Source organism: Stenella coeruleoalba (assembly GCF_951394435.1).
Source record: "Stenella coeruleoalba genome assembly, chromosome: 3".
In the NCBI taxonomy this organism is placed as follows: Eukaryota; Metazoa; Chordata; class Mammalia; order Artiodactyla; family Delphinidae; genus Stenella; species Stenella coeruleoalba.
Window position 1 is genome coordinate 165950223 of NC_137148.1, and position 27685 is coordinate 165977907.

At 40.5% G+C, this 27685-nt stretch overlaps 1 protein-coding gene across 1 annotated transcript; it reads right to left on the reverse strand.

Annotated features, from left to right (window-relative positions):
* Nucleotides 1-2228: 2228 nt before the first annotated feature.
* Nucleotides 2229-26780, reverse strand: ADGRE2 (adhesion G protein-coupled receptor E2). The gene is given in 11 exon segments (XM_079918488.1): nucleotides 2229-3051; nucleotides 3135-3303; nucleotides 4285-4361; nucleotides 4725-4791; nucleotides 14124-14359; nucleotides 14634-14831; nucleotides 17530-17709; nucleotides 17893-18010; nucleotides 18012-18123; nucleotides 18313-18420; nucleotides 26766-26780. Coding segments are annotated over 10 exon segments (1347 nt in total). The 5' UTR covers nucleotides 18356-18420; nucleotides 26766-26780; the 3' UTR covers nucleotides 2229-2904.
* Nucleotides 26781-27685: the final 905 nt, after the last annotated feature.

Here is a 27685-nt window from a genome sequence, read left to right on the forward strand (position 1 = left end):
TTTTGATTTGCATTTCTCTAATGATTAGTGATGTTGAGCATCCTTTCATGTGTTTATTGGCAATCTGTATATCTTCTTGGAGAAATGTCTATTTAGGTCTTCTGCCCATTTTTTCGATTGGGTTGTTTGTTTTTTTGATATTGAGCTGCATGACCTGCTTGTATATTTTGGAGATTAATCCTTTGTCAGTTGCTTCATTTGCAAATATTTTCTCCCATTCTGAGGTTGTCTCTTTGACTTGTTTATGGTTTCCTTTGCTGTGCAAGAGCTTTTAAGTTTCATTAGGTCCCATTTGTTTGTTTTTATTTCCATTTCTTTAGGAGGTGGGTCAAAAAGGATCTTGCTGCGATTTATGTCATTGATTGTTCTGCCTATGTTTTCCTCTAAGAGTTTTAGAGTGTCTGCCCTTACATTTCAGGTCTTTAATCCATTTTGAGTTTATTTTTGTATATGGTGTTAGGGAGCGTTCTAATTTCTTACTTTTACCTGTAGCTGTCTAGTTTTCCCAGCACCACATATTGAAGAGGCTGTCTTTTCTCCATTGTGTATTCTTGCCTCCTTTACCAAAGGTAAGGTGACCATATGTGCGTGGGTTTATCTCTGGGGTTGCTATCCTTTTACACTGATCTATATTTCTGTTTCTGTGCTAGTACCATATTATCTTAATTACTGGGGCTTTGTAGTAGAGTCTGATGTCAGGGCGCTGACTCTGCCAGCTCCGTTTTTTTTTTCCATTCCCTCAAGATTGCTTTGGCTATTTGGGGTCTTTTGTGTCTCCATACAAATTGTGAAGCTTTTCGTTCTAGTTCTGGGGAAAATGCCATTGGTAGTTTGATAGGGATTGCATTGAATCTGTAGATTGCTTTGGGTGTATAGTCATCTTCACAATGTTGATTCTTCCAATCCAAGAACATGGTATATCTCTCCATCTGTTTGTATCATCCTTAATTTCTTTCTTCAGTGTCTTATAGTTTTCTGCATACAGGTCTTTTGCCTCTTTAGGTAGGTTTATCCTTAGGTATTTTATTCTTTTTGTTGCAGTGGTAAATGGAAGTGTTTCCTTAATTTCTCTTTCAGATTTTTCATCATTAGTGTATATGAATGCAAGAGATTTCTGTACATTAATTTTGTATCCTGCTACTTTACCAAATTCATTGATTAGCTCTAGCAGTTTTCTGGTAGCATCTTTAGGATTCTCTGTGTATAGTGTCATGTTACTGCAAACAGTGACAGCTTTACTTCTTTTCCAATTTGGATTCCTTTTGTTTCTTTTTCCTCTGTGATTGCTGTGGCTAAAACCTCCAAAACTATGTTGAATAGTAGTAGTGACAGTGGGCAAGCTTGCCTTGTTCCTGATCTTAGAGGAAATGGTTTCAGTCTTTCACCATTGAGAACGATGTTGGCTATGGGTTTGTCATATATGGCTTTTATCTGTTGAGGTAGGTTCCCTCTATGCCTACTTTCTGTAGAGTTTTTATCATAAATGGGTGTTGGATTTTGTCAAAAGCTTTTTCTGCACCTACTGAGATGATCATATGGTTTTTATTCATCAATTTGATAATATGGTGTATCACATAGATTGATTTGCGTATATTGAAGAATCCTTGCATTCCTGGGATAAACCCCACTTGATCATGGTGTACAATCCTTTTAATGTGCTGTTGGATTCTGTTTGCTAGTATTTTGTTGAAGATTTTTGCATCTATGTTCATCAGTGATATTGTCCTGTAGTTTTCTTTTTTTCGTTAAATCTTTATCTGGTTTTGGTATCAGGGTGGTGGTGGCCTCATAGAATGAGTTTGGGAATGTTCCTCCCTCTGCTATTTTTGGAAGAGTTTGAGAAGGATAGGTGTTAACTCTTCTCTAAATGTTTGATTGAATTCGCCTGTGAAGCCATATGGTTCTGGGCTTTGGTTTGTTGGAAGATTTTAATCACAGTTTCAATTTCATTACTTGTGATTGGTCTGTTCATATATTCCATTTCTTCCTGATTCAGTCTTGGAAGGTTATACCTTTCTAAGAATTTGTCCATTTCTTCCAGGTTGTCCATTTTATTGGCATAAAGTTGCTTGTAGTAGTATCTTAGGATGCTTTGTATTTCTGCGGGGTCTGTTGTAACTTCTCCTTTTTCATTTCTAATTTTATTGATTTGAGTCCTCTCCCTCTTTTTCTTGATGAGTCTGGCTAATGGTTTATCAATTTTGTTTATCTTCTCAAAGAACCAGCTTTTAGTTTTATTCATCTTTGCTATTGTTTTCTTTGCTTCTATTTCATTTATTTCTGATCTGATCTTTATGATTTCTTTCTTCTGCTAACTTTGGGTTTTGTTTGTTCTTCTTTCTCTAGTTCCTTTAGGTGTAAGGTTAGATTGTTTATTTGAGATTTTTCTTGTTTCTTGAGGTAGGCTTGTATAGCTATAAACTTCCCTCTTAGAACTGCTTTTGCTGCATCCCATAGGTTTTGGGCCGTCGTGTTTTCATTGTCATTTGTCTCTAGGTATTTTTTGATTTCCTCTTTGATTTCTTCAGTGATCTCCTGGTTATTTAGTAACGTATTGTTTAGCCTCCATGTGTTTGTGTTTTTTACGTTTTGTTCCCTGTTATTCATTTCTAATCTCATAGCGTTGTGGACAGAAAAGATGCTTGATATGATTTCAGTTTTCTCAAATTTACTGAGGCTTGATCTGTGACCCAAGATGTGATCTATCTTGGAGAATGTTCTGTGCACACTTGAGAAGAAAGTGTAATCTGCTGTTTTTGGTAGGAATGTCCTATAAACCTTCTTTCATGATAGATGAATGTCTTGGGTGAGTCTAGATGTAAACCACTGTGAGCTATCATAGGGTATCACCTGCTTTATACCCAATTATTCAGCATGATAAGCATGTGCTGCTCAATGGATCTTTTAGTGAAGTGCTCTGGGAGCAGTACATGATCTTACCACACTGTGTTTAGAGGGATCCGACAAGGTCTTGCTGGAGAGTGTGTACTCCTCAGACTCGGCTTTGGTTTTCTTCATCCTTTTGAACCATGTCCTGTACTGCTCTTTGACCTGTAGATGCAAAACGTGGTCTGGGTCAGAACAGAGAGGAATGAGGATGGGAAGAGTTTTGAGTGGGAGTCAGACAGTGATACCTGATGGCTTAGGAGGCAGTACACCAGGAAGATGAAGACACCCAGCAGGCTGTTGATGATGGTGAAGAGGTAGGCCATGATGTGGGCAGCCGGTCCCACCTGCAGGATTCCCAGACACCATGTACATCCCAAGATGAAGAGCTGAGCTGTGGCTTTAAATGTCATCATCCTGGGTAGGAAGCGAAAGGAGGCTCGTGATGCACCCTGAGCAAAACAATCAAAGCCATTTCTTTTCTACACCATGGATGCCTCTGACTGAGTTGTGGCCACTCTGATATTTACTGTCAATGATTCTCGAAAAGAAATGCTTTTTCGATCCTGGATGGCATTTAGACTTGGACTGAAGTTGGTAGTGACACTTCATAATGTGGGTTTCAGTAGTATGATGTTGCATGAATATCCCCAGTTTCAATCAACCGATATTACTGTGGATGTTCTGTACACCTGGCTGTGTGTTGGACCCTGTGCATTAAAAATAACAAGGGCAAGATTTTTGTTTTCACAAACCTTACAGTCTACTGGAAAGCCAAATACAAATGGTCAATGATTAATTTGTGAATATTAGGTACCTCTGTCCTTGGTCCCTCCAATGCTGTTCCTATCCTTTTCCTCTCTATGAACTGACCCAGAGCATGCTTTGCCCAGATGATTCATTCTTTGTAAACTTGAGGAAAGCAAAGCACATCCCTAGCCTCTTAGAAGATGTGATATGTGGCTAATGAACCTGATTTCATCAGGTAGCGCAGTGTGGTTGAAGGTAGCAGGAGGAGCTTAAATAAAGGTATGGGCAGGAAAGAGCATCCTGGGTTCTGGGTCAGGTATGTAATTTCCTAAGTGGTTTATAAGTATGTAAATGTTCTCAGGACCTTTCTCATAGAGCCATGGTAGTAATCCCTGTTTTTCAGAACAAAGTCAATTCTCTTTGTAGCTGACGTAGTTTCATTCTTGGGTTATAGACGAATGGAATGTTTCCGGCTTGGGTGTCAGCAGAAAAACACTGTATCTGAACTTCCAAGGTGTGTGGCTGTACATCTTCCCTCAAGTCTGCTTAGAATTCCTGTGAATGTACATCAGGAGCTTGGAACCATATGGCCTCACTCCCGGGTCATGCTTTTTATGAGGAGCAATGTGTACCTCTGATCCATCTCACCTAGTGATCCAGAGAGTGGACATCATCAGTGTTGAGAGCTTGTTTTTCACAATCCAGAAGGTTATCAGGAAATTAATCTGCAGAAACACCATAAGGCATATTGAATACATCCACACCTGCTAAATGTTCCTCCTGGCTCATCCAACACCTAAACCAGCAGGTAGGAAGGTTTTTTATTTCACTACAGTCATAGAACACCAGACCAAACACCCAGTAACTCAGTTTGCGTGGGAATTTACATCTTTAAACACTGAAAGTCCCGTGTCTAAGGAAACAATCCTTCTTGGTTTTAAAGTGGAAATTCCTGCATCCTGGGGGTCCACTCATTCCTGAACAAACTGGAAAAACTGGTCACTCTGCCTATACTCCTCTTTAGACCTCTGCTTTTGATTCACGCTCAACCAGATAGGAAGGATGCTCTGACGTCATCCATTACTCACAGAGAAGATGGTGCAGACAGGGCCAAGAAAGGTCCATATAAATCCTTTGTCTGTGTGGAGCCAGCATCTATGAGAGAGGTGGAAGGAGATTCAAGAATATATTGGCCTTACCAGTCCCCTCCACCAGGAAGTCTACACAAGCCACTGAACCAACATTACCCACTGGGGGCAGACAGCAAAAACAATGGGAACTACAAACCTGCAGCCTGCAAAAAGGAGACGCCAAACACAGTAAGTTAAACAAAATGAGAAGACAGAGAAATATGCAGCAGATGAAGGGGCAGGGTGAAAACCCACCAGAGCAAACAAAAGAAGAGGAAATAGGCAGTCTACCTGAAAAAGAATTCAGAATAATGATACTAAAGATGATCCAAAATCTTGGAAATTGAATGGAGAAAATACAAGAAACGTTTAAAAAGGACTTAGAAGAAGTAAGGAGCAAACAAACAATGGTGAACAACACAATAATTAAACTTCTCTAGAAGGAACAATAGCAGAATAACTGAGGCAGAAGAATGGATAAGTGACCTGGAGATTAAATAGTGGAAATAACTACTGCAGAGCAGAATAAAGAAAAAAGAATGAAAAGAACTGAGGACAGTCTAAGAGACTTCTGGGACAACATTAAATGCACCAACATTCGAATTATAGGGGTCCCAGAAGCAGAAGAGAAAAAGAAAGGGGCTGAGAAAATATTTGAGCAGATTATAGTTGAAAACTTCCCTAACATGGAAAAGAAAAGAGTCAATCAAGTCCAGGAAGTGCAGAGGGTCCCATACAGGAAAAATCCAAGGAGAAACACACCAAGACACATATTAATCAAACTATCAAAAATTAAATACAAAGAAAAATTATGAAAAGCAGAAAGGGAAAAGCAATAGATAAAATAGATAGATAAAATCCCCTTATGGGGATTCCCCATAAGGGAATCCCCATAAGGTTAACAGCTGATCTTTCAGCAGAAACTCTGCAAGCCAGAAGGGAGTGGCAGGACATATTTAAAGTGATGAACGGGAAAAACCTACAACCAAGATTACTCTACCCAGCAAGGAACTCATTCAGATTAGACGGAGATATTAAAACCTTTCCAGACAAGCAAAAGCTAAGAGAATTCAGCATCACCAAAGCAGCTTTACAACAGCTGCTAAAGGAACTTCTCCAGGCAGGAAACACAAGAGAAGGAAAAGACCTACGAAAACAAACCCAAAACAATTAAGAAAATGGTAATAGGAACACACATATCGATAATTACCTTAAACATATATAAAATAAATTCTCCAACCAAAAGACATAGACTGGCTGAATGGTTACAAAAACAAGGCCTGTATATATGCTATCAACAGAGACCTGCTTCAGACTTAGGGACACATACAGACTGAAAGTGAGGGGATGGAAATAGATATTCCATGCAAATGGAAATCAAAAGAAAGCTGGAGTAGCAATTCTCACATCAGACAAAATTGACTTTAAAATAAAGACTATTACAAGAGACAAAGAAGGACACTACATAATGATCAAGGGATCAGTCCATGAAGAAGATATAACAATTGTAAATATTTATGCACCCAACACAGGAACACGTCAATACATAAGGCAAATGCTCACAGCCATAAAAGGAGAAATCGACAGTAACACAATCATATTAGTGGACTTTAAACCCCACTTTCACCAATAGAGATCATCCAAAATGAAAATAATAAGGAAACACAAGCTTTAAATGACACCTTAAACAAGATGAACTTAATTGATATTTATAGACATTCCACCCCAAAACAGCAGAGTACACTTTCTTCTCAAGTGCTCATGGAATATTCTATAGGACAGATCACATCTTGGGTCACAAAAAAACCTTGGTAAATTTAAGAAAATTGAAATCGTTTCAACTATGTTTTCTGACCACAACGCTATGAGACTAGATATCAATTAGAGGGGGAAAAAATGTAAAAAATCGAAACACAATGGATGCTAAAAAATATGCTGGGGCTTCCCTGGTGGTGCAGTGGTTCAGAGTCCGCCTGCCAATGCAGGGGACACGGGTCTGTGCCCTGGTCCAGGAAGATCCCACATGCCACGGAGTGGCTGGGCCCATGAGGCATGGCCACTGATCCTGCGCATCTGGAGCCTGTGCTCCGCAACAGGAGAGGCCACAACAGTGAGAGGCCCATGTACCGCAAATAATAATAATAATATATGTATATATATATATATATATATATATATACACACATATATATATGTGTATATATATATATGCTACTAAATAACCAAGATATCACTGAAGAAATCAAACAGGACATCAAAAATATGTAGGAAAAAATGACAATGAAAACATGATGACCCAAAACCTAAAGGATGCAGCAAAAGCAGTTCTAAGAGGGAAGTTTATAGCAATACAATCCTACCTCAAGAAACAAGAAAAATCTCAAAAAACAAACTAAACTTACACCTAAAGCAATTAGAGAAAGAAGAACAAACAAAACCCAAAGTTAGCAGAAGGAAAGAAATCATAAAGATCAGAGCAGAAATAAATGAAATAGAACAAAAAAAACCCCAAAATAGCAAAGATCAATAAAACTAACAGCTTGTTCTTTAAGAAGATAAAGAAAATTGATCAACCATTGCCAGACTCATCAAGAAAAAAAGGGAGAAAACTCAAATCAAGAGAATTAGAAATGAAAAAGAATTAACAAATGACACTGCAGAAATACAAAGGATCATGAGAGATTACTACAAGCAACTATATGCCAATAAAATGGACAAACTGGAAGGAATGGACAAATTCTTAGAAATGCACAACCCTCCGAGACTGAACCAGGAAGAAATAGAAAATATGAACAGACCAATCACAAGCACTGAAATTGAAACTGTGATTTAAAATCTTCCAACAAACAAAAGTCCAAGAACAGAAGGCTTCACAGGCGAATTCTATCAAACATTTAGAGAAGAGCTAACACCTATCTTTCTCAAACTCTTCCAAAATATAGCAGAGGGAGGAACACACCCAAACTCATTCTACGAGGCCACCATCACCCTGATACCAAAACCAGACAAAGGTGTCACAAAGAAAGGACTCTACAGGCCAATATCACTGATGAACATAGACGGAAAAATCCTCAACAAAATACTAGCAAACAGAATCCAACAGCCCATTAAAAGGATCGTACACCATGATCACGTGGGGTTTACCCCAGGAATGCAAGGATTTTTCTATATACGGAAATCAATCAATGTGATACACCATATTAACAAAATTAAGGATAAAACCATATGGTCATCTCAATAGATGCAGAGAAAGCTTTCGAAAATATTCAACACCCACTTATGATAAAACCCCTCCAGAAAGTAGGCATAGAGGGGACTTATCTCCACATAATAAAGACCATATATGACAAACCCACAGCCAACATCATCCTCAATGGTGAAAAACTGAAACCATTTCCACTAAGACCAGGAAGAAGACAAGGTTGCTCACTCTCACCACTATTATTCAACATAGTTTTGGAAGTCTTAGCCACAGCAATCAAAGAAGAGAAAGAAATAAAAGGAATCCAAATGAGAAAAGAAGAAGTAAAGCTGTCACTGTTTGCAGATGACATGACACTATAGATAGAGAATCCTAAAGATGCTACTAGAAAACTACCAGAGCTAATCAATGAATTTGGTAAAGTGGCAGGATAGAAAACTAATGCACAGAAATCTCTGGCATTCCTATACACTAATGATGAAAAATATGAAAGTGAAATTAAGAAATCACTCCCTTTTACCATTGCAACAAAAAGAATAAAATACCTAGGAATAAACCTACTGAAGGAGATAAAATACCTGTATACAGAAAATTAAAAGACACTGATGAAAGAAATTAAAGATGATACAAACAGATGGAGAGATATACCATGTTCTTGGATTGGAAGAATCAACATTGTGAAAATAACTCTACTACCCAAAGCAATCTACAGATTCAATGCAATCCCTGTCAAACTACCACTGGCATTTTTCACAGAACTAGAACAAAAAATTTCACAATTTGTATGGAAACACAAAATACCCCGAATAGCCAAAACAATCTTGAGAAAGCAAAACGGAGCTGGAGGAATCAGGCTCCCTGACTTCAGACTATACTACAAAGCTACAGTAATCAAGACAGTATGGTTCTGGCACAAAAACAGAAATATAAATCAATGGAACAGGAAAGAAAGCGCAGAGATAAACCCACACGCATATGGTCACCTTATCTTTGACAAGGGAGGCAAGAATATACAGTGGAGAAAAGACAGCTTCTTCAATAAGTGGTGCTGTGAAAACTGGACAGCTACATGTAAAAGAATGAAATTAGAACACTCCCTAACACCATACACAAACATAAACTCAAAATGGATTAAAGACCTAAATGTAAGATCAGACACTGTCAAACTCTTAGAGGAAAACATAGGCAGAACAGTCTATGACATACATTACAGCAAGATCCTTTTTGACCCACCTCATAGAGAAATGGAAATAAAAACAAAAATAAACAAATGGGACCTAATGAAAGTTAAGAGCTTTGCACAGCAAAGGAAGCCATATACAAGGTGAAAAGACAACCCTCAGAATGGGAGAAAATATTTGCAAATGAAGCAACTGACAAAGGATTAATCTCCAAAATTTACAAGCAGCTCATGCAGCTCAATATCAAAAAAACAAACAACCCAATCCAAAAATGGGCAGAAGACCTAAATAGACATTTCTCCAAAGAAGACATACAGATTTCCAACAAGCACATGAAAGACTGTTCAATATCATTAATCATTAGAGAAATGCAAATCAAAACTACATTGAGATATCATCTCACACCAGTCAGAATGGCCATCATCAAAAAATCTAGAAACAATAAATGCTGGAGAGGGTGTGGTGAAAAGGGAACCCTCTCGCACTCTTGGTGGGAATGTAAATTGATACAGCCACTATGGAGAACAGTACGGAGGTTCCTTAAAAATCTAAAAATAGAACTACCATACGACCCAGCAATCCCACTCTTGGCCATATACCCTGAGAAAACCATAATTCAAAAAGACTAATGTACCACAATGTTCATTGCAGCTCTATTTACAATAGCCAGGACATGGAAGCAACCTAAGTGTCCATCGACAGATGACAGGATGAAAAAGATGTGGCACATATATACAATGGAATATTACTCAGCCATAAAAAGAAACAAAAATGAGTTATTTTTAATGAGGTGGATGGACCTTGAGTCTGTCATAGAGAGTGAAGTAAGTCAGAAAGAGAAAAACAAATACCATATGCTAACACATATATATGGAATCTAAAGAAGAAAAAATAATGGTTTTGACAAACCTAGGTGCAGGACAGGAATAACGATACAGACGTAGAGAATGGACTTGAGGACATGGGGTGTGGGAAATGTAAGTTGGGAGTAAGTTAGAGAGTAGTGCTGACATATACACACTACCAAATGTAAAATAGATAGCTACTGGGAAGCAGCTGCATAGCATAGGGTGATCAGCTCAGTGCTTTGTGCCCACGGAGAGGGGTGGGATATGGAGGATGGGAGGGAGAGCCAAGAGGGAGGGGACATGGGGATATATGTATACATATAGCTGATTCACTTTGTTATACAGCAAAAACTAACACAACATTGTAAAGCAATTTTACTGTAATAAAGATGTTAAAAATAAAAGAATATATTGGCCTTTGTGGATAAAGAATTGATAAATAAACATATCCCTCATCCTCCAAAGTATTTTTCTGCCTCTGTTATTAATAATAATAATAAATATTATTATTGCTTTTTTTTGGTAAGAATATTTCACATAAGAGCTACACCCTTAGCAAATTTTAAATATACAACACACTATTATTAGCTATAGGCACTATGCTCTGTATTAGAGCTCCTGAAGTTATTATTTTGCAGAATTGAAAGTTTGTGTATGCCCTTTATTTTGGTAAGGGACATGGCTGTATACTTATTCCCAATTTATCAGGCTGTATACATGAATTATGTGCAGCTTTTTACATGTACAGCAAAGTTAAAAAGTGGTTTTAAAAAAAGAAAAAATTTTTTAAAAATGTGTTTTAAGTTTTGGTCTTCAGATACACTGGCAGAAAAATACACATGTTTTAAAGAAAAAATGAATAGAGAAGTTAATTTATGGTTTATTGGAGCAATATTGAGTGTCTCCTCCTGTATAAGGATTTGTACTTGGTTTTGAAGGCCCAGTTCTTGTTAAGATAGAGTGATGTCTGTCATCAGGGAGTTCCTAGCTAGGTGGGCACATCAACAATCAGAAAATAGAAACTATCAAAATGATGAAGTTTACAATCAAATATGAGGAGCTGTCTGAACATGTAGCTGGATCTATAACCTAGTCAGGGTTATAGGAGATTCAGATATTGGGAAGGATTCCCTGAGAGAATTGAATTGTGTTTATGCTGAGATATGGATGATGAGTAGGTGTAGATAGGATAAAAAAAATTGGGACAGCCAAGGAGAGAGAGAGTGAGAGAGTATGAGAGACAGAAGCAACAGTAAACCTGACACTGCTATGGCAGGGTTCATGTGCATTACGTAATTTCTTCTTCATGACAACATAGGTAATCAAATGATCACAGGTCAGACATCTGAGGCATAAGGATACAGAGTCAGTAACTGAAGTTCACACTGATAGAAATGATCAAGTTGGTGTTTCATCCCAAGTAGGGAATTGTGAATGACTTGGGAGGTGTGAGGACCATGGAGAGGGTTAGCTGGATCCACCAGGAAGAACCTATGAGAGAGCTGCTAAGGCAGGAGTTAGCAAACTGCAGCCTGTGGTCCACGTTGGGCTGCTGTCTGATTTTGGAAATGTGTTTTACTGAGTCACAGTCACATTCATTTCTTATAGCTTTTCTGTGGCTGCTTTTGAGGTACAAGGATAGAGGTGAGTCGTCACAACAGAGACCATATGACCCACAAAGCCAAAATATATACTATCTTGCCTTTCACAGAGAAAGTTTGCTGACTTTTTTGCTAAGATATCTAGGAAGGCCGGCATGCCAGGGCCCATCTGATGCAGGTTAACATTAATTTTTATCAGCATAGGACTTTGTTGTGGGTGACAGTCTGCACTTGCTCACATCTCTGCTACCGATAACCTGATTTAAAAATGGCAGGAGAGCTGAATAGACGTTTTCCAAAGAAGACATAGAGATGGCCAGCAGGAACATGAAAGAATGTTCAACATCACTAATGTTAGGGAAATGTAAATCAAAACCACAATGAGATGTCCCAGCACAGCTGTCAGAATGGCTCTTATCAAAAAGGCATGAAATAACAGTGAGGATGTGGAGAAAAGGGAACCCTTATATTACTGTTGGTAGGGATGCAAATTGGTGCAGCCACTATGGAAGACAGTATGGAGATCCTCAAAAAAAAAATTAAGAACAGAACTGCCATCTGATCCAGGTATCTCACGTCTAGATACTTATCCAAAGACTACAAAAACACTAACTCAAAATGATATATGGACCTTTATGTTCACTGCAGCATTATTTACAATAGATAAGATATGGAAGCAACCTAAGTGCCCATCAACGGATAAAGAAGGCATGATACACACACACACACACACACAGCCACACCAGCCATGGCAGCCATAAAACTGATGAAATCTTGCCATTTGTGACAACATGGATGGACATTGGGGGTATTGTGCTAAGTGAAATAAGTCAGGTGGAGAAAGACAAATACAGTCTGATTTCATACATATGTGGAATACAACAAACTATAAACAAACAAAAGAAATGAACAAACCAAACCAAACAAGCCTCCTCCCCCTGTAGATACAGAAAACAGAGTACTGGCTGTCACAGGGGAAGGGGCATGGTTGAGGGGAGGCAAAATGGGTAAAGTGGGTCAACTTTATGGTGATGGATGGAAACTCAATTTCTGGTGGTGAGCAAGTTGTAGGTATACAGAAGTAGAAATATAAAGTTGTATACATGAAACGTATATAGTGTTACAAAACAATGTTACTTCAATAAAAAATATATCTTAAAAAACTAAAGTGCTATGTTGGTTCTATGATGGCCATGGTCATGCTGGAGAAGATAAGTACAGTGGAGATTTGCTTTTTTTTTTTTAACATCTTTATTGGAGTATAATTGCTTTACAATGGTGTGTTAGTTTCTGCTTTACAACAAAATGAATCAGTTATACATATACATATGTTCCCATATCTCTTCCCTCTTGCGTCTCCCTCCCTCCCACCCTCCCTATCCCACCCCTCCAGGCGGTCACAAAGCACCGAGCTGATCTCCCTGTGCTATGCGGCTGCTTCCCACTAGCTATCTACCTTACGTTTGTTAGTGTATATATGTCCATGCCTCTCTCTCGCTTTGTCACAGCTTACCCTTCCCCCTCCCCATATCCTCAAGTCCATTCTCTAGTAGGTCTGTGTCTTTATTCCTGTTTTACCCCTAGGTTCTTCATGACATTTTTTTTTCTTAAATTCCATATATATGTGTTAGCATACGGTATTTGTCTCTCTTTTTCTGACTTACTTCACTCTGTATGACAGACTCTAGGTCTATCCACCTCATTACAAATAGCTCAATTTCGTTTCTTTTTATGGCTGAGTAATATTCCATTGTATATATGTGCCACATCTTCTTTATCCATTCATCCGATGATGGACACTTAGGTTGTTTCCATCTCTGGGCCATTGTAAATAGAGCTGCAATGAATATTTTGGTACATGACTCTTTTTGAATTATGGTTTTCTCAGGGTATATGCCCAGTAGTGGGATTGCTGAGTCATATGGTAGTTCTATTTGTAGTTTTTTAAGGAACCTCCATACTGTTCTCCACAGTGGCTGTATCAATTTACATTCCCACCAACAGTGCAAGAGGGTTCCCTTTTCTCCACACCCTCTCCAGCATTTATTGTTTCTAGATTTTTTGATGATGGCTATTCTGACTGGTGTGAGATGGTATCTCAATGTAGTTTTGATTTGCATTTCTCTAATGATTAATGATGTTGAGCATTCTTTCATGTGTTTGTTGGCAGTTTGTATATCTTCTTTGGAGAAATGTCTATTTAGGTCTTCTGCCCATTTTTGGATTGGGTTGTTTGTTCTTTTGTTCTTGAGCTGCATGAGCTGCTTATAAATTTTGGAGATTAATCCTTTGTCAGTTGCTTCATTTGCAAATATTTTCTCCCATTCTGGCAGTTGTCTTTTGGTCTTGTTTATGGTTTCCTTTGCTGTGCAAAAGCTTTGAAGTTTCATTAGGTCCCATTTGTTTATTTTTGTTTTTATTTCCATTTCTCTAGGAGGTGGGTCAAAGAGGATCCTGCTGTCATTTATGTCATAGAGTGTCCTGCCTATGTTTTCCTCTAAGAGTTTGATAGTTTCTGGCCTTACCCGGGTGGTGTTCCATAAAGATGGGGCCTGGATGCTGCAGAAATGACCACAATCACAGCCGGGACTCCGTAGCCCACTGGGAATGTGAGTTTCTTCATGAACTTGTTGACACTGGAGTAGTTGACCACCGTCAGGTTGTGTGCAGTGAGGAAGAGGTGCAGGCCCTCCAGCAGCATCCAGGTGAAGGAGGCCAGGTAGAGATAGTGCAAGGCACCTGCAATGATGGCACATAGCACCTGCGGAAGGAGGAAGGTGTAACCAGGAGGGATTGTCAGGGTGTAGCATGACCCCAGGACCTCTTCTATACTTCATCACTGGGGAGAACTCTGACGTATATGGAGGAGTTGTCAATGGAGTGTCTTCTAATTGCGCCAGTCAGTGTGAAATTGGCTACTTACATATCTAACTTTACCTGGAATGCCATTTTATTAAGGAGCCCAAGGCAGCATGGCTTCATGAACTCAGCATCCCCTGGGGCAGAGCAGGGGTATTTTGGGACAATTTAAGCACCTTGATCTCGGTTCTGTTGATGGCTATTAGGAAGAGCAGGTGGGCCAGGAAGAGGCAGAGTGAGAGCTGCAGGTAGAGCGAAGTGCTGGTGTTCTGGATGGCTTTGCACAGCAGGAAGGTGAGGGCTGCCAGGAGGAGGCACAGCAGAGACAGGCTCAGCCCCACGTAGGTGATCACAGTCAGCGTGGGATCCTTCTCCTGGGACACATCAGAGAGGACATCACAGTCACCCTTTCCTGCTCTGGGGTAATGATGCTTCCACCATTTTTGTTTTTATTTTTAGGCATATAAAAACCAGGAATGGAGGAGCCAAGTCGATATGTGATGTTTATGGCTAACTTTCTACAGGTTCAGAATGTTAGAATTTTATGGGATCTGATATGATTAATTCTGTCTCTGGAAGGATTGAGGGACAGGAGAGTCCTTAGTCAAGACCAAGCCCTGGAACTCACAAGGGTTTATTTTCCTTTAGACTTTTGGGCATGACTAAGCTTATGGGTCACCACAAGAGGTTCACATAGGCATGTAGTTCCATATTGAGCAAGCCTCCATCCCCATCATGTGATGGTGTGTGACATAGTCTGTACCGGGAGTCATGATGTCCAGGTGTAAACCCTGACCCTGAACTCCACACACCTCATCCTGTAATAATTGTTCCTGACTCGTCACAAATCCTTACAGATTTAGAATTAAATCCTTGGTTAAAAGAGGAAAACTGATACATTTTGTTGACAGTGGTGGGTTAAAACTCATATTTTTCTGCCACTTTTTGGAATACATCCTAAAATCCCTGAGGACAAGGAAAAAAACCCTCACCAATTCCCTTTTAGTGTAAGTCAGGGAAGGAGAGAGATCGAGAGTTGGAGAGAGGTGGAGAGAGAGAGACAAAGACAGGAAAGGATGAAGGAGAAAATGAAGATTAAAACATTCAAAGTAGGTGCATCTGGATAAAGAGCAATTGAGTATTTTTAGCACAAATTTTATTTTGCAACATATCTCTATGTTTGATTTTGTTTAGGAATAAAATGTTTAAAAATAAATAATGAGGCCACCAGATGATTTTGATGAACTATAAATTTTGAGAATATTTGGTTTATTGAATAAAACTAATTTTCCTCCTGTATTAAGAGCTCCCCCAAATCCATAAGAAATTTACCAACAAGACAGTGGAAAAATATACCAAGGATGTGAACAAATTGTTTCCAGAGACAGAAATACTAATAGCTCCTAAATGAAGATGTTACAGTCCATTAATAATAAAAAACACACACAGTTTTTCCTAGATATGATATTTACATCTTAGATGGGTAAACATCCAAAAATTTGCTAGTAAACTTGTGGTAATGGTGTGAGGAATCACAAACTTTTACATAATACCTGTGTCAGTGTCCACAGGTGCGACCTCAAGATGTTGAAATACAGAAATATCTACCAACATGCAATTATGAATTTGACCCAGTATCCATTCTAACTGCATATTCAAACATGAGATCAATGAGGTAAGTGTAAACAGTTGCAACATTATTTGTATTAGTAAGTGATCTAATAAAAACGCCCATTATGAGAGGCCTTGATATAGAATTTACAGCACATTCACACAACAGAATGTATTTGGCCAGAAAATAATGAAGAATCCTTTGACAACTCAAGAGAATAATCTATCAGCTGTGTGAAAAAAGGAGAGCCAAAGAAGAAATACATGTACTATATTTATATGTGTAAAATATCAATTGAAATTTGCAGGAGAAATTAACAACTTTGGTTGTTGAAGCAAGAGGAACTAAGTGTCTGGAGCTAAGATTGAGATGGAGAATCTCCAGTGTTTCCTCTCTTGTTCCGTTGGAATTCAAAACTCAACTATCTGAACTCTTCAAAAAACAGGAAGCAGTATATAAGTAAAAGTATGAATATTGTGGTATTTAGGGACATGGCTGTAGGAAACATGGACTCGGAGTATCGTTCAAACTTCTGGGGGCTCCTATGAGGTCTGACCATGGTGCTGTGATCATTTCCATGCTTACTTTCATGTGAGTGCCACCTTTATTTCAGTAAATTCCCCATTACTTGAGATCACCAGAGAGTATTTGGTTTTGGTGAACCAGAGAAAGTAAGCAGCTCACCTGGCCAGGTGAGGAGGCAAAGATTTCTCCTGATCCACCTGTACTCACTGGCTCCCTTGGCCCCGTCTGCTATCACCAAATCTTCCTTTATGCAGCCCCTGTGCGTCCCTGGTCTGAAGACCCCTGTGGTAAGCAGAATTCTAATTGGCAATCATATCCCATCCCCTGAGGTACACATAACCACTTCCAGGTTTGAAGTCAAATGCCAATGTAGGTTCTGCTGTGAAGGGATTTGCAAATGGAATTCATGTCCCATATTAAGTGATGTTAAGAAAGTTTATCCTGCATGGGCTTGCCTTAATCATGTGAGCTCCTAAGAGATCTGGGCTTTTTATTGGAGAAAAGATCCAAAGTTTGAGAGAGTTTTGATGTGAGGAAGCTTCTCTTGCTGGCCTCCAGATAGGAACACTGATACACTGTGAGAGGGCCCAGGAGAGGTCCACATGAGAAGGAATGCAGGTAGTCCCTGAGAGCTAAACCTGGACCCCTGCTGACAGATAGGAGACAAGGAGACCTCAGTCCTACCATCACAAGGAACTGAACTGTACCCAGAATCAGAGGGTTAGAGGAGGACCCCAAGCCTCAGATGAGAATGCAGTCCAGGCTGACAGAATGATTTCAGCCTTGTAAGAACCTGAGCAGACAACCTAGCTATATACCATGCCAGATTGCTGACCAGCAATAACTGTGAGATAATAATTTTTTCAGGTTTTACATATGTGGGAATTTGTTACACAGTGGTTGACATTGAATGCAGCCCTTCTCAGGGCTCTCACCTGCACATCGTATTGGGCCATGAGGACAGCAAAGCTGCTGAGGTGGGTGCATTGGAAGATGGTGTTGTTGTCTCTGGTGCTGGCCATCCTGCAGCCTTTGGCGGCCCAATGACCAATTCCATTCTGGCCACACTCCCAGAAAACACAGCATATCTTCTCCCTTGGCCCAGGGATCACTGACTTTAGGAACAGGAAATAGGTGTGAGATGGTGGTTCTGTAACTCAGAAATGCTGACCCAAATCTGGCTCATGAAGGGCTTTCCTGGGGATATTATGCACCCATGGGGGAGCCCCCTGAAGCCCAAGGCTGTGCCCAGGACACAGGGGTCTTCCACCCCACAGGTCCATCCCACCTGGACTCACATGTTGGAAGACAAAGGTGACTGGGGAGCTGAGGTTCCGGGTGTTATTGCTGGTGATAAAGGTGGATACAACATCTGGCAGCAGGATGTGGGAGATTTCTTGCAGCAAACCCTTGTGTTTTGCTGCACAACCCATGCAGAACTGCCTGTTCTTCAGTATCCAGGACCAGGGGGACTTTATCCAACAACTTCCCTATCCCTGGGGTGGAGACAAGGCCCACCACAATAGTACCTGCAGGATAAGAGCAAGGTTGACATCTTGGGGGTGCCCAACATGACCCCTCCTTTAGATGGACTCTTTCCTTGTGGCCCCACCATAACCCGCAATTCCCTTTAAAGTTTAGTTTTCTGTTTGTCACTTCTTCGTGTATCTTTTCCCACTGTGAATCCTCAGGGACCGTTTCCCCGCCTCAACCATTACCTGAGTCATTAGATTCGTGCACTGTATCCCAGGTCAGCATCATCTGTGTCTGACTCTGAATCAAGGTGATATTCCTGTCTTCTTCCTCCAACACCTTCAGGGACAGTTCTAAGAGTTGTGGGGGTTATACAAGGAAGTTAGATTAGCAATTGTGCCTACAGTGGTAAACATAATACTATTATTTGTATATATAAGAAAATAAATGTTTTACTATATTATATAAATATGTAAATACTTTATATATTACATAACATATATTATATATAATGGTATTATTTGTTATAAGTACTAACATTTGGTACACATAATAATGGTATATCTGTATATCTTTTGAATCTACAAAGGATTACAATAGAACACTATAAGAAATTTATTCCACAACAAGTTAGGCAACCTAGATGAAAAGGAGAAATTCCTAGAGACACACAAAATACCAAAAGTGACTTAAGAAAATGGAAAATCAGAATGATCTGGTAACAGGTAAGCAGGTTGAATCAGTATCCAAAACTTCCCCAAAAGAAAAGAACAGAACAGATGGCTTCTATGTTGAATTCTCCCAGCCATTCATGGAAGAATTAACACTAATCCTTTGTAAACCTCTCCATAGAATAGAAGAGAAAGGAACACTACCTAAATATTCTATGAGACCATCATTACCCTATAAATAAAATAAGATAAAGACATCACAAAAACCCTATAGACCAATATCCATTATAAACATGGATACACAAATAGTCAATTAAATATTAGGAAAAATTTTATCCAAGGAAACTCAAGACATATATTGAAAACTACAAAAGATTGTTGAAAGAAATTAGAAACCCTAAATATATCATAAGACATCCTATGTTCATAGACTGGAGAGTTCATATTGTTAAGGTTCATATTGTTAAGATGGCAGTAGTCCCCAAAGTGGTCTACAGATTCAGTGCAAGCCATATCAAAATTCTGACATCATTAAATTAATTTTGGGGGAGAAATGGAAAGCTCATCCTAAAATTCATAGGGAATTACGAGTGGCCTGGCTATGCAAAGCAATCTTGAAAATGAAAAACAAATTCGGAGGAGTTACAATTCCTCATTTCAAAACTTACTACCAACCTATGTTCCAGCCACTCTGGGGTCCATGTGTTTGTGGTCAGCATACAGTTAACTTCTTCCACCTGGTGGGAGTTTTATTATCAGGAAAACAACTCAAAGATACAGCTCAGATTATTATATATACCCTTGAGGAGGAACTCAAGTCCTTGGCTTTGTTTTCTGGCTAAACTATTATTATTTTGTCTTGCTTGACCCTTTTCCTTTCTTTCAGCATTCTCCCCCTTCTCTTATTAAATTTGCTCTTTGGAACTCCGGGAAGGCCTAGGAGGCTAAAGATTTTCTACAATATAAACATCAGGTGGGGGATACAGGGGTCTTTCCCCTGTAAAGTCCCCACGGGTTCTGCTTGGTTTGATATGGACTGAATATTATATGATACCAAAATAGTCTCAACTTTTGAAGCGCGGTATTGGTATTATGGTTACACAGGACAATGTCCTGATTCTGGGTGATTCATGCTGAAATATTTAATGGTGAAGTGTCATGATATTTTCAACTTTCAAATGGTTCAGAAAAAAATTATACATCTACATGCAGTCAGTTCTGCTATAATGCTTGTTTGAAAACATGATATTTTTCTGGGTATTGATAAATTTGGAAACAATTTGAACATAATGTAAATTTCATGTTTGCTTATGTGCAATTTCATCAGCAAGGCACACAAGAGAAACAGGAGTTAACTGCAGAAAACTGCACCCAGGTGAACCTAGCTGCTCAGAAATACACAAAACACATGCGCACAGCTCAAGACACTGCCAGCTCATTCAGTGCCTCTCAGGTGTTATGAAGGATCCCAATATCCATCTGGGTTCTGACTTTCTGTCTGATTTTAGGTAACTCTCCCTCCACCTCTTCATTATAACTCACAAGTGTCAATCCTTCTGATGATCACTTCTAAAAGCAAAGGACAGGCCTCTTTCAAGGTAAAGTGCTCTGTTTCTTGTAGTGCTTTTGTATTTCTTAATCATTCAATATATGTAAGATGCTGTTTTATTAGATTCCTTTTTTTTTAAATGTCAGTGACAAGTTTTGAGAGTTGAACCCCACCCAATCCCATTTTTCCCATAAGCCCTGTGGCTTTCACTGTGTGATTATGCACAATATTGGTTAGGAACACCTATGAAAAAATCTTGTTTAAAAGCAAACTTCCCTGGAGGGGGCAAGTTCCAGCCCACTGGCTGAAACTCATTATGTTCAACCACGTGACCTTCTGCCCTGTTGTCACTCAGGGAAAGGGGGTGGGTTCTCATGAACTGTCCAATCAGGGGCGCAGCACGAGAAGGTGGGTGGGGCAACACTTAGCCGACCACTTAAAGGCTCCTGTAGGTGCTCAGCGTCAGGTTTCATCTGCTCTCCCGGGTGCCTGGTGTGTCTTTGTAGCGTATATGATGCGGTGAACTACAGAGGCGGCAGGAGTGGAACGGAGGACCCCAGGGGGACCCCAGAAGCCAGGAAATGGTGAGTTGAGGGGCCAGGTGTCCCAGGACAGGGAGGAGGGGTTGAGTCGGAACCTGCCACTGTGGGACCCGGACCCTGCTGCGGTCAACTCCGGAGTCTGCAGACCGAAGTCCGCCCGGGGCTCAGCTCAGACCTAAGCCCCCTCCAGCTCTCAGCGCGGGGGCTGGGCCAGCAGCCGAGACTTCGGGCGTCCTGTCCTATCACTGTGCGTGGTGACTTTGGCCCCGGAGCCTCTCTGGGCAGCTCTGCACCCGCAACCCGTCTCTCCTCAGATTGTACATTGACCTCGGGTAGAGTCTTCAGACTCTGTGTCTGGTCTTTAAGTGTGGGTGGAGCTTTTGTGTGTGGGGACCCCCGTTCCAGTTTTCTCCCCAAGAGGACCCGTTTTCTCCTGAGTTTTCCAAATGTTTGGGGAAGCAGAGTCTCAAATCCACGAACCTGTCGCCCCAGCCTAGCTCTTCCTAGGGCTGGCATTAAATCCATAAATTCCAGGTCCCTCCCCGCCTTCCCAAAGCCCTGCGTCTCTAATTCACAGCATCATTATCAACTATTTGTCCTCCGTGGTGCATGTCAAACAGACGCCGTATTTTTCTTTCCAGGGCAGAAAATTTATGTGTTCATTTATTTAATAATAAAATCAGGGCTTCCCTGGTGGCGCAGTGGTTGGGAGTCCGCCTGCCGATGCAGGGGACGCGGGTTCGTGCCCCGGTCTGGGAAGATCCCCCATGCCGCGGAGCGGCTGCGCCCGTGAGCCATGGCCGCTGAACCTGCGCGTCTGGAGCCTGTTGCTCCGCAACGGGAGAGGCCACAACAGTGAGAGGCCCGCGTACCGCAAAACAAACAAACAAACAAAACAAAATAATAAAATCAATAGTATTATTAATGGAAATAAAAATTATTTAATGCTCACCATATATCAGGGACTGTGCAGACACCTTACACAGATCTCATTTAATCCTAACATGCAATAAATATTAAGCTCACTTTTTAGAAGCAAACATTGAAGGATCCAAGAAGTTAAATCCTTACACAGGGTCCCACAGCCCCTCTTTGGCAGAGGGGGATGCAGAATTTTGTCATTTTCCCACAGCCAATGAGTGGCTCATGTTTAAAGGTGTAGTTTTTGGTTTTCCTCTCTTTACCATGAGAGGAAAGCAGAGAATAATCACCTGTATCTAGGCTGTGTGAAACCCTTGGGTGTCTCCCCCCAGAGTCTTTCCTGGGCACAGACATCCTGTATCCTATGGGAAGCCCGAGGGTGTAGCTACCCCCTGAGAAATGTTCCTGCTCCTCCATGGGTTTGTCACCCTAAAAAGTTTTATTCACTTTTTAGTCACCATTTTACAGTAATTGTAAACTAAAGAAAGAGGTGAATTTCAGAAAAGTATAATATAACATTAGTACATTGCCTGTGTTAAAATTTGTTTCCCTTTCTTCCTGCCCTTAGCGGGTGTTTCTGAAGTCTTTTGCTTACTTTTGGGTGCTTTCGAATGTATCAGTAATTCCAGGGCTTAGGCTTGCAGAGCAGAAGTGCTCAAGTATGATTGTTTACAAAAGTTTCTTGTCATGGAAATAATAACCAGCATCATTATTTTCTGGAGTCAATAGATACTCGTGGCTTTTCTTGTTGAGCTGGCAGAATGCCTTACAATCTTCATTTTTTTTTTTTCCTTCTTCATTTTTCATGAAGTGTTGTGTTGCTGTCTTTGCATTTGAAGAAACAGTCACCTCCTCCAGTTTTTACTGACTGGCTTTGGGAGAGAAACACCCTCACCATTCAACCCAGATGGATATTCTGAGCTTCTCTCAGGCTTTTTCTGTGGATGCCCACTTCATGCCTCTTGTTCCCTCTTTTGGACAGAATTCTTAAGATTCTATGCCTTTCCTTGATCCCTCACATCCAGGCTGGATGCTGTGTTTGCTTCCCCTGAAATGCTCAAGTCTGTATGTCTTCCCAATCCCACCTAGTCATGTGTGTGCTTATGAGCTACATGTGTGTGCTTACTGTGCAGTCTTGCGCTCCTCACCTGGGGGTCATGTGAGGAGCCAGACATAGGGTGGGGGTTGACGTATATGGAGCATTGGGTGTGCCCATGGCCAGTTGGAAGTGTCTGCAGGCAGAGTATCCCAAGCAGCTGGTGTGCAAGGCTCCTGATGGATTCAGTGAGCAATTAGTAGGGTGTGCAGCCCTTTTTTGGACTTCCAAGCCCTGGTTGGTGTGAGTCCTCATGACTTCCTGGTACCAGCCTTCCAGCCACTCATCCATGCTGACCCCCTTAGTATTCTTATTTATTTATTTATTTATTTTTGGCTGTGTTGGGTCTTCTTTGCTGCATGCGGGCTTTCTCTAGTTGTGGTGAGTGGGGGCTACTCTCAGTTGCAGTGCATGAGCTTCTCATTGCGGTGGCTTCTCTTGCTGCGGAGCACTGGCTCTAGGGCACGTGGACTTCAGCAGTTGTGGCTCACGGGCTCTAGAGTGCAGGCTTAGTAGTTCTGGCGCATGGGCTTAGCTGCTCCATGACTTGTAGGATCTTCCCGGACCAGGGCTCGAACCCATGTCCCCTGCATTGGCAGGCGGATTCTTAACCACTGCGCCACCAGGGAAGCCCAGTTTTGTTTTGTTTTTTAATCTACTGTGACAGGTTTTTTTGGTTTCACTTATTGTATTTAGACCACTGATGTTTAAAGTGATTATTGATATAGCTGGATTAATATCTACCATATTTTAACATTTTTTATTTGTTGCCCTTGTTCTTTGTTTCTTTTTTGTCTTCCACTTCTCTTCTGTCTTCTCTACCTTTTAGGGGATATTTTACTTGATTCCATTTTTTCTCTTCTCTTAACATATCATTATAACTTTTTTTTTTTTTTACATTTTTGGTCATTGCCCTTGAGTTTGTAGTATACATTTACAACTAATCCAACTCCTCTCTGAAGTAACACCATAGCATTTCACTGGATGTGAAAATTCTCTCCCTTGCCCCTTGTAACATTTCTGTCATTCATTTCACTCATCCAAAAGCTATAATTACTGAATATGTTGCTGCTATTATTATTATCAACAAAATGTCAGATTAATTAAGAATAACAAAAACAAATGATTTTATTATTACCTTCATTTTTTCCTTCTCTAACACTTAACCTTTATCATTTACCTTCTTCCTGATGAATTTCTTTTAACTTTTTTTTTTGCAAAGCAGGGATATTGGTGACAAATTCCCTCCATTTTTTTGGAAGTCTTTATTTCTCCCTCACTTGAAAGATAATTTGCTTGACACAAAATTCTAGTTGGGTGGTTTCTCTTTCAACTCTGTGTTTCACAAAACTGTCTTTCTGCTTGCATGGTTTCTGAAAAGTCCAATTTACTTCTTATCCTTGTTTCTCTGTAGCTAAGGTTTTTTTTTTCCCTGACTTCTTTCAAGATTTTTTTTGTTTTTGATTTTTCTTGAGTTTGAATATATATTTCTAGGTGTGCATTTTTAGGGTTTTTATCCTGTTTGGTGACCTCTGAGCTGCCTACATCTGTATTTTGGTATCCATTATTAATTTGGGGGAAAATCTCATTATTTTATGTATCCTGTTTATTTCTTCTCCTTCATGTATTCCCATGTTGTATATGTTACACCTTTTTTAATTGTCCCAAAGCTCTTGGATTTCTGTTCTGTCTTTTTACCCTTTTCTTATCTTTGCATTTCAGTTCAGAAGGTTCTAGTGACAGCTCCTCAAGGTTGCCAATTCTTTTTTCTCACACATTTCCACTGTAATGATAAGGTCCCCCCAAAAAGGAACTCTTTACTTTTGTTCTGTTCTTTTGCTTTTTTAAAAAGAATTTCTTTGATTTCCCTTTGGTTCTTTTTTAGAGTTTCCAGCTCTGCACATGTTACCTATCTGTTCTTGCAGGTCATCCATTATTTCCATTAGCGCACTTAGCATATGAATCATGGTTGCTTTAAATTACTGGTCTGATAATTCCAGCATATCTGCTATATCCAAATCAGGTTCTTTTGCTTGTCCTAATCCCAGAGATGTGTTGGGGTGGTTTTTTTCTCTCTCCCCACTTTTTGTTATTTTTTTAGGAGATGTGTTTTTTAAGTCTTTTATTGTGCCTTTTAATCTTTTGTTGAATACCAGACATGACGTACCATGAAAAGGAACTGAGGTTTTTAGGCCTGTAGTATGAGATTTTAGGTTTATCTGACTAGGGTTTGGACTTATTATTTGCCGTGGCTGTCAGAGGCTAAAATATCTTCAGGTGTCCTTGCTTTTGTCTCCCATGTCATCTTTAGGAGTACTATAGAGACTTGTAAATGAGTTCTGAAACATACGGTTCTGTCAGTGTTTTATACTGTTACTAGGTGTCTTCTTGATGTGGTGGTATGTTGAGGGTGGAAAGGAAATGTTTTATAGTCGCATGATTGGGTCTCAGTATGTGACCATGGACTGTGACCCTTCTGTGGTATAAGAAGGATATTTGGTCTTTGTCCATGGTTCTTAGCAAAGACCTCCTAAAGCCCTTGGAATTTCCCATGTGATAAGGGTGATAGTAGCATCTTACGTTCTAATGAGGCAACTGTTTCCAGACCCATAGATGATTTCATGATGGGGAATGGTTACCAGGAAGAACAAAGCTATGATTAGAGGCTTAGAACTTTCAGCCCAGCCCACCCTCAAGCCCCCAGTGTTGAAAACTCCATCAAAACCCCTAAACTTCGGGATTCAGAGATATCTGAGTTGGTGAACACATCACTGTGCCGGGAGGCTCTCATGCCAGGAGAGGGCATGGAACCTTCCTACCCCTGTTCCCCTACTTTGCCCTGTGCACCCTTTCCATTCGGCTGTTCCTGACTTGTATCTTTTCAAATAAACTGATAATAATAAGTAAAGCATTTTTCTTAGTTCTAATATTCTATCAAATTAACAGACATGAGGGGTTATAGGGAACTTCTGAATTTGTAGTCAGCCATCCAGAAACGTGTGTGGCCTGGGCCTTGCATTTGCAGCTGGCATCTGACACGGGGGCCGTCTTGTGGTGTTGCAGGAAGGGGAACCCCTTCCAGGGCCTGAGAATGGGCTCTTGTCTAACACTCAGAAATGAATTGTCCAAGGAGACACACATGTTGACAAAGCGAGAGATTTCACTGGGAAGGGGCGCCCGGGTGGAGAGCAGCAGGGTAGGGGAACCCAGAAGAACTGCTCTGCCACATGGCTCAAAGCCTCACGTTTTATAGTAATGGGGTTCGTTTCTGGGTTGTCTCTGGCCAATCATTCTGACTCAGGGTCCTTCCTGGTGGCACGCCCATCACTCAGCCAAGATGGATTCCAGTGAGAAGGATTCTGGGAGGTTGGTAAGATACACGGACTGGCATCTCTTTTCTCCTTTTGACCTTTCCCGAATTCTTACGGTTGGTGGTAGCTGTTAGTTCATTCCTTACCAGAACCTCCTGTTGTAAGATAACTCATTGCAAGCGGTTACTATCGTGTCTGGCCAGGGTGGGCAGTTACGGTCAGAGGTTCCCCCAACAACAGGACTTGGCCCTTCAACTATGGAATCTGATATTAACTTTGGTTAGTGTTAGAATTGAGTTGTAAGACACCCAGTTGGAACTGGAGAGCTGGTGAAGTGGTTTCGGAAAACACACCACGTATTTGCTGTTGGGGTTTAAACAAAACAAAACAAAACTCTCAACCTCACAAGTCTTTCTGAGGTCCCCTCAACTTAGGTTAGGCAGAAAGGCTAGAGGAGACTCAAGTTAGCAATTTTCCCTGTTGCCAGAAAAACTTGGCTCTCTGTGCACTGATATTGAACAGGAATATGGAGACAGGGTTTTTGGAGGAAAAGAAAGATAGCTTTTAATTCTTTGCCAGGCAAAGGGGAAAACACAGCAGGCTAGCACCTCAAGAACTGTGCCCTCACTTCCTGAGGAGTCAGAGGAGATCTTATAGGTGGGGCTCGAAGTCCGGGGGTGTATGATAAGGATCAAATCATGAAGGTCTTGCATTTTTCTTCTTCTTGCATTATTTCAAAACAGTCACAGCTGGAGTCAGGCAGCCCATCCCTGTAACTGGGCCTGTTTGTCTCTGGTTTATTGGCCTGTGACCTTCTTTCTGAAATGCAAAAAGCGACAAGGGGTGACTTGTAACAAGGGAGTGCAGGGAGCTTAAACACCAGGTGCAGGATGTAATTTACATCACACAGAGTTAGGGAGTGATAGGTGTAGGATGTAATTCACATAGTGTCAGGTAGTGATAGGTTAGCTTTGTGAAGGACTAATCTAGTTACAGACACTACAGATTAGTACCAGTTAAAATATAGCTAGAAGTGATTAACTCTTTCAGACCTGTTGGTTTCTTCACTAGCCTGATCACTGTTCCCTTAACTTTCCTTGTTCTCAGGAGAGGAAAAACTTCATTTCTATTTTTGCTGCAACAAACTCCCCACTGCTGGTTCATTCCCTCCATATCAGTGGAGGAAGGGAAACGGGCATCATTCTTGTCTGGCTGAGGACAAAACTTCAGTTTTGCTCCACTTGACAAACACCAGCTGTCTGGCCCAGGGGCCCATCCATCTCCTACTTCACCCTCCCACCACGTCAGTTAGGCACTGGCTAAACAGACTCTTTTGAGGACAGGCATTGTTAAGAGCAGAATATTGTGGGCGTATTTCAAATTTTCTATTTTACTGTCTCTCCAATTTTGGAGACAGCAGTCGGCCCTGTGATTAATGGTTTGATAGATCCGAGTCGTTAATTTGAGGTTTGTTTGCTTTTTTCTGGTGAGGATTATAGGACTGTCCCCTTCCATGCTCTTCACATGC